Below are 12361 nucleotides of genomic sequence, written 5' to 3' on the forward strand. Positions count from 1 at the left end.
CGTCTGATGTGTATGTATTTGTGTATGCATTTGCCAAGAAAGCTATTTGCATTTGGCAGCCATCTCACCAGGGGCAGTGCTCCTTTACCTTTCTTGGCTTTTGCTGTTGTCTTTGTTATAAAAGCGTGATTTGCCATTTGTCAGTACATGTCAGTACTCATCATGGCACGGTCATCTCTATGGAAGGGGGGGGGGGGGGGGGGGGGGGGGGGGGGGGTTTATAACTTCCCATGCATCCCTTCTACTTGCAGCCGGTGCCACGCCCTCCCGAGATAAAGTTCAACAAGTGTCCTCCTGCTTCAGACCAACCGCAGCACCTTATCGGAGAGGGTCAACGCCTTTTATTCTGAAAAAAGAACAACAACTTTCCCTTTAATAAAAAGGATTCTCTGTTCAAACCGCGGGATATTCAACAGTTTCCATATTCTGCTTTCCTCACTCGAGAGGAAGAAGAAGGAGGAGGCCTCACGTTTGAAGATGCTCTGCGTCTCTTCCCACTGACTTTGTGGAGCGAGAGAGGGCAGTGAGTGGAGAAGGCGGTCGCGGACACCTCCACAGCACTTCTTCGGACGTTGGACAGCGACCGGCTCAGTCTCAACCATGGCCTGGTGCTGCGTGTCGGCGGAGGACAAAGAGAACCAGAGGATCAACGAGGAGATCGAGAGGCAGCTGCGCAGAGACAAGAAGGACTCTCGCAGGGAGCTGAAGCTGCTGCTGTTAGGTGAGCGTCACCGGGGATCGAATCTGCGGGGTCACTGAGGGCTCACACAGCCGCAGACAGGGACACCTTGGGGGTACATTACAGACTGTGATGCTCTTCAGGGGACGAAACTCCTGGCTCACACGTACATTATTAAGATGTCATTAAAATGGTCTTGCAAAGCTATTTAAAAAAATATATATATTAAAAACCGAAGTTCCTTTAAGGGACTACTTTACTGCTTCATGGCCACACAGGTGCCATGGCCAGCACTCAGCGGACTGTCGACTAAACTGTATTTGTATTATATACTATATGTTAGGATTTAGGAATAAGCTGAAACTTTAAAAGGGATTCACGTTGTAACTGTTCTCTACATTTCCTATCTCCTCATGCTGGTCTCCGGATGTGGTGGCGCGCGCGCTGGTAGTCCCCGCGCGTGCAGGGTGTGAGCGGCGGCTCGGCCGCCATCGTCGTACTCGTACGCACTGTGGAGCATGTCGTCATTTCGCCTCCTGGACTCGTTTGGCTCACACAGCTGTCACAGAGATGTTGAAAACAGGCCCACGCAGAGATTGTCGCGGACATTTGAGGTTTGCTAGGTTCCAGGAATGTCCAGAGAAACTAAACGTAGCTTCTAGTTAAATTCCCCCACACAGCTGCGTTGGCTCCACGATGGACTGGACACATGTGGGCGTGTCCTCCTCATCCTCTGTTGGGATGAACTCCAGCATCTTCTGAGCATTAGTAGGAGGGGGGTTATGAATGTGATGTCCAGAAGTCATTCATAATCACAGCTGATAGACGGTGTGAGTCAACCTTATTTGTCCTGCTTCATGGTTGTGACGTTTAAACACTGTGGGGTTTTTCACAGCGACGCTAACGTGAAGCGTCTTCCCCTTACTTCAGGTGCACAGCTTACTTCCTGGTATGAGTTCACTGACTTGCTCATACACACTTCGGCTGGCCATTTGAGAAAGAGCTTGAGGGCTATACCGGTCAGTGCCGTGATACGGTGTCCTACGTTTTACTTTTGTAGCTTTGGCAACGCGTGCCAGATCAGAGAATCGCCAAATTGCATCCGAAGAGCATCCATGACTCTCAGTGCTCTGGGCGCAACACGTTTTACTGCAGAAGTGTGGGAGCCGCTCAGGGACAGGAGCCTCTGTCAAGGTCTTGGTCAGGGGTGTGACAGAAAGCCATAACTAGCTGCTGCGGGTGGACCTCATGCAAAAGGCATGCAAATCCAGCCCCAAGCAGGACCTGAGCAGTGGGTTGGCCGCCACTGCTCTCTAAGAAAGGCCTAGACCATCTTAGTAAAATCCCCCTTTAATTTGCTTGAAAATAGATTGCTCGACTCATTGAACAGTAGATGACTCTTGAATCGTTGACAGATACAATCTGAAGAAGGTGGGATAGGCATTAACATTCAGCAGTATGTGGATTCTGTGCACACTGCTTCAGTTCATTGCTGCCCAGGAAAACAAAAGTAAGACATGTACAGTATGTACACACACTTTTGCTTTGTGTGTCAAAGCACTTTAAAAGTGTGCTATAACTGTCCAATCAGGAGGAATATGGTTATCACATCACCAGAAAAAGCATCATCAAAGCTCAGTATTCAGTGTAACTATTGAAACCTTTTGACAATGAAAACACAGTATTTTGCAGAATCTGAACTGATGGGCAATGATGCTGAGCAATGATACCGTCTAAAACACACAATATGCATTGTGACTCTTTGTATCTAACCCTATTGTTTTTTTTTTTGATTTTCCAGCAATCTCAAATATTACAAACAAATAGATGAAGGAAAAAAAGTATGAAGTCGTCTGTACACCTGTGTACTGTAACAATAAAATGTATTTTCCCGGTCAGAGTGACTCAGAGCTCTCAGTGGGTTTCATTAGGATGGTCACAGTCGGGTCCCCAGAGAGGACGAGTGGGAGTGAACCAGAATGAAAGATCAACACCACAAGTTCTGCCTCTTCTGTCCATTCAGTAGCTAAATCTGAAAAACTTAAATGTATGACATATTGGAAATATAGACCATGCCGAACAGGTACACTGACAAAGTGCATGTATATAAATCGGCATAAAAAAGGTGTTGTTTTTGTGTGATGGCTGCCATACAGTTAAAACAAACTCCAACTTTTTGGAGTGACATCTTCATTTGTTCCCCAAATTGTCCTCCAAAAACTCACTTAGTATGTTTGTAAAAATCTTTGCGACTACATTTTTATTGGTTTTCCTTTATGAACCCACGCCCCCCCTCCTCAAAATAAAATTATACTCAAGATAAGCACATTGGGGTGCAATGCCAAAACCTTCAAATATAATTTGATTGCAGTATATTATAAATTATTGTGCAACCTCCATTTAAACTTCACATAATCCTAATCAGAACTCAATTAACATATCAGTTATTCATATATATAACTCCGAGGGCAAAGTATGACCGGTGACGGGTCTTATCTCGGCAATCATTCACAGAGCCGGTGTAACAAGGAAGTGTGTGCAGGTGGGACGTTGCGTTTGTGGTTATTTCTCTCTGTGTGTGTGTGTGTGTACATCTGTGGTCAGCATTTGTCACCCACAGGTAAACTGTAAATCACCACATGGCACCCCTCTGACACACACACACACACGCACATGAAGAGGTATTCATGTAAAGACAACACATGTTCGCATCCCCTGACAAATCTAATTATCTTTATGTCCCCCATTCAGCATTTCAATTGTTTATTTAATTTAAACAGTACTTTGTCTGTAAGTCATTCAGGAATCAATTAGTTTTTATTCAATTTAGAGCGAGAACTTTAAGGTAAAAAGTAGTGGCATGGTAACAAACGCAAAGAGCTTAGTTTAGAAATGTGTACACAACACTGGTTGCTCGATGTCCACGTTTGTGGCTGTATGAGCTTTTACAGCATAAGATAGTTCATTCATAAATTCTCTGTCATCAAATTGTTGAATCCTTATATAAACATACAATAAAAGAGCAGATTCTTTCTGTTTGGATTCTCATGAACATCAGCTCCAAAGGTGAGAAACAAAAAGAAAAGTCTGACGTTAAGGCAACTGAAATAACTACACCACATGTAACATTAAAGACTGACACATCACAATAAGCATGAACTTCATAACATGAATCCTACTCGAGACTCACACACCAGGATGAAAGAGTGAGCGGACTCTCAGCAGACGGGCAGGATCACGATTTGCCTCCATCTCAATATTTACCTGCCTGTCTTGCCCTCATCTCCAAGAAACTTGACTTGTAAACAAGGTGCATTCAAATGCAGACAATTTGTATAAGCCTCGTTTGCTAAGATGTTAAGACCCAAGTATTCATGATGCCATGCAAAACATCCAAGAAACCAGAAGACTGCTGCTCCCACTCAGAGTCCTCACAAAGCTTCAACACACTTTGCTGACAGGCAGCGAGACAGATGCAGGTGTATAGTCTCACACTCACACTCACACTCACGGTCTGGGAACAAACACACATTTGTTAAACAAATAGATTCAGCATCATGTGGCCTGAAGGAAAAAATGAGGAGCTTTAGCGGCAAGAACGGAAGAGGAACGTGGCAGACAGAGAATCTATTTGTGTGTGTGTGTGTGTGTGTGTGTGTGTAACATAGACAGTAAGTGAACAAGTGAAGCAGTGCATTTGTAATTTATTATCAATAAATGTAGTAGGCCGGCAGTTGTCTCTGTTTGACTGTCAGAGGAAAGCCAGTGTGTGTCACACGCCCCTCTATTGCAATGTGTATTTGAATACAAAGAAGACGATACCATAGTATCTCACTCCAACTTGACTCCTAGAATGCGCAGAAACAGACAAATAAGTGTGAAAAGATACGACTGTTTTAAGCCTCGCTGTATTTTAACAGGTACTGGAGAGAGTGGAAAGAGTACCTTCATCAAACAAATGAGGATTATCCATGGAGGAGGATACACAGATGAGGACAAGAAGAGCTACGCCAAACTGGTGTACCAGAACATCTTCACCTCCATGCAGGCCATGACCCGAGCCATGGAGACGCTTAGTATTTCTTTCACTGATCCGCAGAACCAGGTACAGTACAGACCCTATCGAACTGGGTCTGCTCCTTTTCCTACCAGTGAGAACTTGTTCGGAGTCCAGGTTCATCTTGGTAAAGTCCCCTTTTTTTTTAAAGGATAAACTCAGCTATACGTCTTAGCATTTGATAAATCTAAGAAAGTGTAAAGTGGGACATGTGGGACTCGTGAGATCAACCGTTCTCTTATAGTCTGTGTGTCCATACAGAGCCATGCAAACTCAGTTCTGGAGGTGGAAGTGGATAAGGTGGATGAGTTCGATGAAAGCCTCGCGGTGGCCATCAGGAGTCTGTGGGACGACGCAGGGATACAGGAGTGCTATGACAGACGCAGAGAATACCAGCTGTCCGACTCCACCAAATAGTGAGCATTAGACACACAGTGCAAATTGCAACTTGTTGAGCTTCTACTCTCTGCAGCTCTGCTACGTATTCACCACCAGATGTTACCGAGGGAGGCCCAGACAACAAGGTCAAGCCTCACCGCCACAGAATGAGGTCTAGAAAAAGTTGCAAGGCTAGCTTCGCATTACAATAGTCCGGGCTGTAGCTGACTTTGAAGACAGCGACTGTATGTCCTCGATACCATTGCCCGTTTATTTATTTATTTTTTAAACAACCTGCGGGAAATCTATCTACAATTCAAAATTCCACCAATTAAATTAAATGATGCTGATTCCTAGAATATTAAAATCGGACTACTCTTAGCACAACATAAATAAGTAATGAAATATGGGACTCTGTATATCTCTTTGTCCATCTTTGAGCATTTTGACCTTACTGTTGGGAGATAAAATGTATTTAAAAAAACACCCTGTGTCTTGGCTGCCATGTTTTGTTATTCCCAGAAGAAACATTAATGAGCACAGACGGTGTCCCTTCTGACCACACAGACGAGTAGCTGCTCGTAACGGGACACAAATAAGCATCATTAAAGATCCTGTTTTTTGTGAAGCGTTTATTTGATCCAGATAAAACTAAAGAAAAGAAAGGCAACCGTTTTTAGCTTGTGGTTGCTATTTTAAGCAACGCAAATGCAGTACTAAAATACACTGTAAGTTTACTTCTTTATTGAAGCAAAACTCTTTCCTAATGGTGTCAACGCCCCCTCTGTCTCACAAAGCGACACACACACACATAAATCAAGGTTTCTCATGTTACGTCGCGTTCTACCCGTTTTAATAGCTACAAAATGTCCCCACTGTTATTTTCCTTTAGATTTCCTCTCATTCTCTCCTCCTTTTTTCAGCTATCTCTCCGACCTGGATCGCATTTCTCAACCCTCTTATATACCAGACCTGCAGGACATCCTCAGAGTCCGAGTGCCGACCACGGGAATCATCGAATACCCCTTTGACATGGAGAACGTCATCTTCAGGTAAGCTATAACATACCAGCGTAACAGGAAATGTCTTGCGTATGTATGTTGCATTGGAACAGGAGGCATCACAGGTGATGTTGCATACCTTTTGTGTTGTCGTTACTGCAGGATGGTGGATGTGGGGGGCCAGAGGTCAGAAAGGAGGAAGTGGATCCACTGCTTTGAGAACGTCACCTCCATCATCTTCCTGGTGGCGCTCAGCGAGTACGACCAGGTGCTTGCCGAGTGCGACAACGAGGTGAGAATTCAGCTCAGTAGTTCGTGCTCCAGACTTTGACCCCTTTAAAAATGTGTCTTCATTTTATATGCTGCAATTTTAATTTCAGAACCGCATGGAGGAGAGCAAGGCTCTGTTCAAAACCATCATAACCTATCCCTGGTTCCAGCGCTCCTCCGTCATACTGTTCCTCAACAAGACCGACATCCTCAAGGAGAAGATCATACACTCTCATTTAGCCAACTACTTCCCTGAATTCACAGGTTAGTTAGTTAGTTAGTTAGTGCTTGCGATGTACAACTCATTTGCCAGTTTATTAGGAACGGTTCAAATTAATGCCGTCTAATACATACTGACAGACGTTTTTATTTAGTCCACAATCATCAATTAGTTATTATCAATGAGGAAATGCTCAATGAGCCACTCTTTATAATTCAGAAAAGTTCAACTGCACCACAAACTACATCCTCCAAAAGGATCATAAAGTTGAATCAAAACCTCTCCAATACGGTTTTAGTAAATAAATTAACATTGTAAACTTCAACATGATTTATTGCAGAATTGTTGTATTAGATTAGTTTTAGTTGGCTTGTACCTAACCAACTGGCAACTGAGTGGCATGTGGCACATGAAACACTGAACATGTGTTTCCAAAGGTTCACAACCCTACAACACACCAAGAACCGTTGTGCACTGAGAAACGTTCTCCGGACCAGCGCGTCTTTTATGTTTGTCACATTTGGTCTCTCATCACGTTATAAATGTTTAGAGAAATGAAAATAAACCTATTGAAATAATATCAAAACTGAATTTCAGGACCTCAGAAGGATACGACATCTGCTCAAGAATTCATCCTGAAAATGTACCAAGATCAAAACCCGGACAAGGACAAGCAGCTGTACCCTCACTTCACCTGCGCCACGGACACAGAAAACATCCGCTTCGTCTTCGTGGCCGTCAAAGACACCATCCTCAGACACAACCTGAAGGAGTTCAATCTGGTATGAAAGGAGCAGGAGGACCAAGATAGGAGAATTACTTAAAACAAAACATTGCAGGGCTTGTTTCTTGGCAGCCAAAGAGAATATGAACATGTAACAGTTATTGTACTTAACGTTATTGTGGCTGAAATGCGGATTGTGTGTGTATTGTAGTTCCCATTCCAGCCTTTTAGAAATGTGTTATAAGAAAATTATATATTGCAGTAGATGTAAAAATGTGAAACTTAGTGCAAAGTAATATTGTTGACCTATTGTGTGGGCTACTTATATTACTTTTACAAATACAGTTATCAGAAATAGGATCCAAGTATACAATTTCTGCTCATGCAATAGCTTCAAGGATCTCATTAGTCCCGAGTCTTGTGATTTAATGTCTTTTTCTAACACTGAGCCACATGCGTTTGCGTTTGCTTTTGCGTATATTTGTGCCTTATTTTTACTCAGTGCGTTGAGGTGTAAATAATCCAAGTTGTGCTTTGGAAAACTCTTCTCAACTGTTTATTCTCTGGAGAAATGAAGTTCTATTTATGGTTATTTTCAATAAAGAATTATAGTTACTTAATTAAGGGTGACATTTGTGTACCTGGGGACAAAGAGATACATCTGAAACACATATTCTATTATTTTTTATTATTTTTTTAAACAGTGAGAGGAAAAAAATGAAGCCACTGCAGTGAACACTTTTTTTTCCATAAATGACAATTACTGGCAACTGAACTATTAGGTCATATTAAACTGCGATGCACTTCAAAACAAAAGCAAAAAATATACACCAGAGTAAACAGCAGCTGTTAATAATTTCCATTCATTTCTTTGAAATGTACTTTTCTCTGCACAAGTCATCAACATAGTTGGCATTGCATAAGTGTAGTATAAAAACCTAAAAATCACAATCTGTAACGCCATAATACAGACGATTGTATTTTGATGATTATATACATTGGATCAAGATACAGCTCAATAGTACGGTATAAAAATAGCATGCAGCTCTAAATCACACACTGAACAGTCTTCATCGAGCTGAAATGTATAAGAAAATGAAGAGAAGCAGATTAGCGAAAGTAAAAGAAAAAGGGTTTGAAAACCACATTTTGAATTATGTGTGTGACACAGCCACACTCAAAATTGTCAATTTGTTTCCCTTTTATATAATCCAGTAACTAAGCAGTGAATAACATTAAACAACTATGGGTGATTTAGGCTCAATGTTATTCAAGGAGGTTTTCAACCATGTCTCTTACAAGCTGTTGCAACGTAACAGTGTCACTTCTACAGCCAAACAACCTGAAATATGTTTAATAAAACTAAAACGGGATGAAATGAGTGACTTAATATGCGTTTGATTGAGTATGGCAAACTAAAGGTCGAGGATATTTTCCAATTTCACCAATATTTCAGAACCACGCAGTGAATAAAGTCAAGGCTGTGTTACTTTTCAGAGACAGTGAGACGATGTTTGGTTCAGTGTATTCAGAGCTTCTGTGGTAAATTAATGGAAGTCAGCCATCCATTTATAGCACTTTTGTAAGCATGCGCACATCCACACGACTTGCGCAGTCTTTCATCCCAGACACACACGAACAGTCAACATAGAGCATCGTTTACCACGACGCACACATGGAGGTAAAGTAAAGTGGCATGCAGTAAAGAACAAAGGCACTGACACAGACTTTTTGGTCTGCGTTTTCTTTTGTTAAATTATTATCATTTCTTGCTCTTCTTGATGAGTCAGTATTTGGGTAAACTGTCTCTTGCATCGGCCAATCTGGCAAGAACCCACTAAAAAACAAACAAGAACTGAAGTTAGAACTTATTTTTGTTGAAACATTGACTGGGACTTCAGTTTGGACACAGTAATTTAGGCCTGGAAGACACAAGGAAGGTTTCACTAAAACCGATGGGATAGTTTGAATATAAATAGACAGTATGAGGCATTTCCTAAACATATTAACAATACAAATGAATCTATATATAAAATAATATATAACTAGGAGTATAATTTGGCAGCATAGTCCACATGGGCCTCTCACCTTGGCTAACTCAGGATTTTTGAAGTTTATGATCTTCCCAAACTCCTTGGCATGGAAGACAGACTTCACTCTCTCCTGCAGAACACAACATAATGTATTTGGTGAAATAATCTGATACATTATTTTTTCAAACCATGCTAAAAAATCTGTTAATAAACAGGTTTCCTACGGGGACAAAGTAAACTTCAGTTGTAAGCGTTTGCCATTGTACCTTGGCCTCGATGCGAAGTCGCCGGTCCTCTACGATCATCGGATCCTTGGTGAACTCTTCAAACAGATACTGCCATTCACAGGTCAGCTGGCCAAATGTGCCTTTGGTCACAAAGAATATTCCCCTGGAAAAGAAACCATATCAAAAGGGTTAGGGAAAGCAACAAAATGAATATATGAATGTTTCAAACACAAAAGGAGAAAGTACCCAAATCCGATGTGAACGACACTCACCTCTTGGTGATCATGAGGAAGTCGGACTCATTGACCTTGGCATGAGCAAAGTACCTGTACTTAGCAAAACGGCCATTCTCAATTTTCTGAAGAAGTTAGAGGATGAAAGTGAGTCAATATTTAAACAAACAGCGAGACTAAAAAAAAACAAGAACTAGTAAGATACCAAGATGTATATGTTTCATGACCATTTATATACACAAAAAAACTGCATACTGTAAATAAGTATTTGCTACAATGGTCCTCTGGAAAAAGAGTGAAAACATTGTGGGGTTGATGGGATGAAACAAAGACAAAGTGATGGCAGGCAGAGGTTTAAAGAGTGAACATTTTATTGAGAAGAAGAGGGCAGTGAATGACAGAATGATAATGATAAAAACAAGGATTAAGTTATGAAGAAAGTAGACTAATATTTATGGTTATGAGATGTCTTTGACAGTGAATGAATGTCTAAAAAAACCAAGCAAAAGGTTTCCTTTGTGGCTTGTGAGAAAAAGATGAAAGAAAAGTGATGGAGTTAGATAATAAAATCTAAATACACTCAAACAATAATGAAATACACATCAAGTCAATAAGCAACTAAACAAAAATATACATAGAAACACTTAAATTACTCAGAGGCTTCTTTTGTTTTGTTTAAACCTTTCAAACGGGAACTATAACTCTGGCACAGACTGAAGACGAAGCACTGCCGCTACACTACAGCTTCCACTTCTAGCTTCTAGCTCGTTTTCCTCATCACCCTCATCCTCCGAGTCAGTTCTTTGCCATTTACTGAAGGCCCATCTCCTCTGTGGACACGACGAGAGAGAAGAGTCAAGGTCAGAGCAGAGAGAACCAAAGCGTGTTTCTACCAGACAGCTACTGGCATTTTGTCAAATAGACGGATCAAAACCACTCATTGATGGGAGAGTGTGTTTGGCCTTGTAAGTATAGGTCTTCTTTAGATATTTTATTTCAAGACCAGCTCAATTTGCTTCAGTCCATTTGCTTTGCTGTCAAGAGTTTTCTACCCAAAGTATAAAGTAAATTAAATCACAATATATTTAAAGCCAATTCACAATTTTTAAGCCACTAAAAGAGAAACTTATGACACAAGACTGAAATGTGACATCACGTGATTCGTAGTTTACTTGAGTCACTAGTTCCTAATTTGGCATAAGGATACTACGGTTGCCAACACATCAACAGACACAAACCTAGCCTCAGTCTGAAGCTGGCGATCCAGATGGGTGACAAATGAAAGGAAAAACCTAAATGAAATGAAGGGACGGCTACAGAATGGTTTGATGAGAATGAAAATGACTCGTATGCTATATCGTCTTCAGTCACCAGATGTCGACCAAACCGATGTCTTTCTTGGACAGCGCTCTCCTCTGGTGACATGGTCACAAGGCCAGATAGGGAATAACACTCCAGTAGAATTCAGATATTTTTAGATTCTTTATAAAAGGAGCATCAAAGCTCTTCTGGAGGCTCACTGTGGCACAGCACCTTAACGGGACACTTTCATTTGTCACATCTCTGTAAATCTTCTCTATGAACCAAACAGTGTAGCTCTGACCTGACACTCGTGATCACAAACTTCCACCAACTCCATCCAGCATGAAAGCTACATAATGTCAGCAAAATAAATACCCACAAATGAAACAGAACTTACACACTAGTCTCAGTAAATCTTTCGCACAACATAAAACAGCCACCGGGGTGAATTAAACAGTGAGAATTGAGCTCTATAAGGATCTGTTAACAGGAAAGGCCAACACAATGGCTAAAATAAAGCAGACTAAGGGAGGATTGTTATAATAGATTGTTTATTATTACAAATAATCTTCCTATAATAACTCTGGCTCTATCAATGTGCCTGCATGTACACACGCACAAACACTTTTTTTCCCCTACCTTAAGCATCTGACTTCCGAGGCCCTCCCTCTCCTTATATGGTCGTATGACACCATCTTCGTGGATAAAGCGAGGAGGACGCAGAGAGGCGACGTCTTGTGAAGTCTCTGCTGCCCTGAAAACGAGACAAGATGCGCAAATGTTGTTTGATACACAGCTTTCTTATGAACACGCACAAAGCCGGGCGAATGCATACCTGCATGCTCACAGTACGACTATGGCACTCGAACATGTACACGAGTACAGACTTAAATAGCTTCTTCTATGACCCATTGACGTTTTTTTGTGCAACTACTTTACTACTCTACTTCTTACTCACATTATTAAAGTTTAAATTCTTCACATACCTCTTGATTCCTTGGAAAGTACTGCTGGCCATGTCAATAATGCCTCCTGTAGGTCTGGCTACTGCACCAACCAGACCTTTCCCAACACCTTTAAAAAAGCCTGCTGCACCCTCCTTCTGGGCTCCTGCAAAGAAATAAAACATATCACCACATTTATGAAAATTGATAAAAAGCAGAGCTAGTACGCTGTTCCACAAACATGACAATGCACAGTAAATAGTACCAATATTTAGATTTTATGCCACTATTTT

At 41.4% G+C, this 12361-nt stretch overlaps 2 protein-coding genes across 6 annotated transcripts in view; one reads left to right on the plus strand and one right to left on the minus strand.

Moving 5' to 3' along the window:
* Window positions 1-301: 301 nt before the first annotated feature.
* On the plus strand, window positions 302-7949 carry LOC117736552 (guanine nucleotide-binding protein subunit alpha-14-like). Its single transcript, XM_034541954.1, has 7 exons — window positions 302-721; window positions 4600-4784; window positions 4998-5152; window positions 6038-6166; window positions 6278-6407; window positions 6496-6649; window positions 7203-7949. The coding sequence occupies exons 1-7, from the start codon at window positions 601-603 to the stop codon at window positions 7391-7393; spliced, it is 1065 nt and encodes a 354-aa protein (XP_034397845.1). The 5' UTR covers window positions 302-600; the 3' UTR covers window positions 7394-7949.
* A 49-nt stretch (window positions 7950-7998) lies between these two features.
* Window positions 7999-12361, minus strand: part of vps13a (vacuolar protein sorting 13 homolog A) — a 34313-nt gene continuing 29950 nt past the window's right edge. For 2 of the 5 annotated variants that reach the window (XM_034540640.1, XM_034540642.1), the window contains 6 exons: window positions 12111-12234; window positions 11764-11878; window positions 9862-9947; window positions 9629-9752; window positions 9418-9492; window positions 7999-9166 (listed from right to left, as the gene is read on the minus strand). In XM_034540640.1, coding sequence (XP_034396531.1) covers window positions 9116-9166; window positions 9418-9492; window positions 9629-9752; window positions 9862-9947; window positions 11764-11878; window positions 12111-12234 — 575 coding nt within the window. In that variant the 3' untranslated portion in view covers window positions 7999-9115. Of the gene's footprint in view, window positions 9167-9417; window positions 9493-9628; window positions 9753-9861; window positions 9948-10171; window positions 10653-11763; window positions 11879-12110; window positions 12235-12361 lie in introns of those variants that run through there. The other 3 variants (XM_034540641.1, XM_034540644.1, XM_034540643.1) reach the window with 3 other exon arrangements.

This window comes from Cyclopterus lumpus, chromosome 9 (assembly GCF_009769545.1).
Source record: "Cyclopterus lumpus isolate fCycLum1 chromosome 9, fCycLum1.pri, whole genome shotgun sequence".
In the NCBI taxonomy this organism is placed as follows: domain Eukaryota; kingdom Metazoa; phylum Chordata; class Actinopteri; order Perciformes; family Cyclopteridae; genus Cyclopterus; species Cyclopterus lumpus.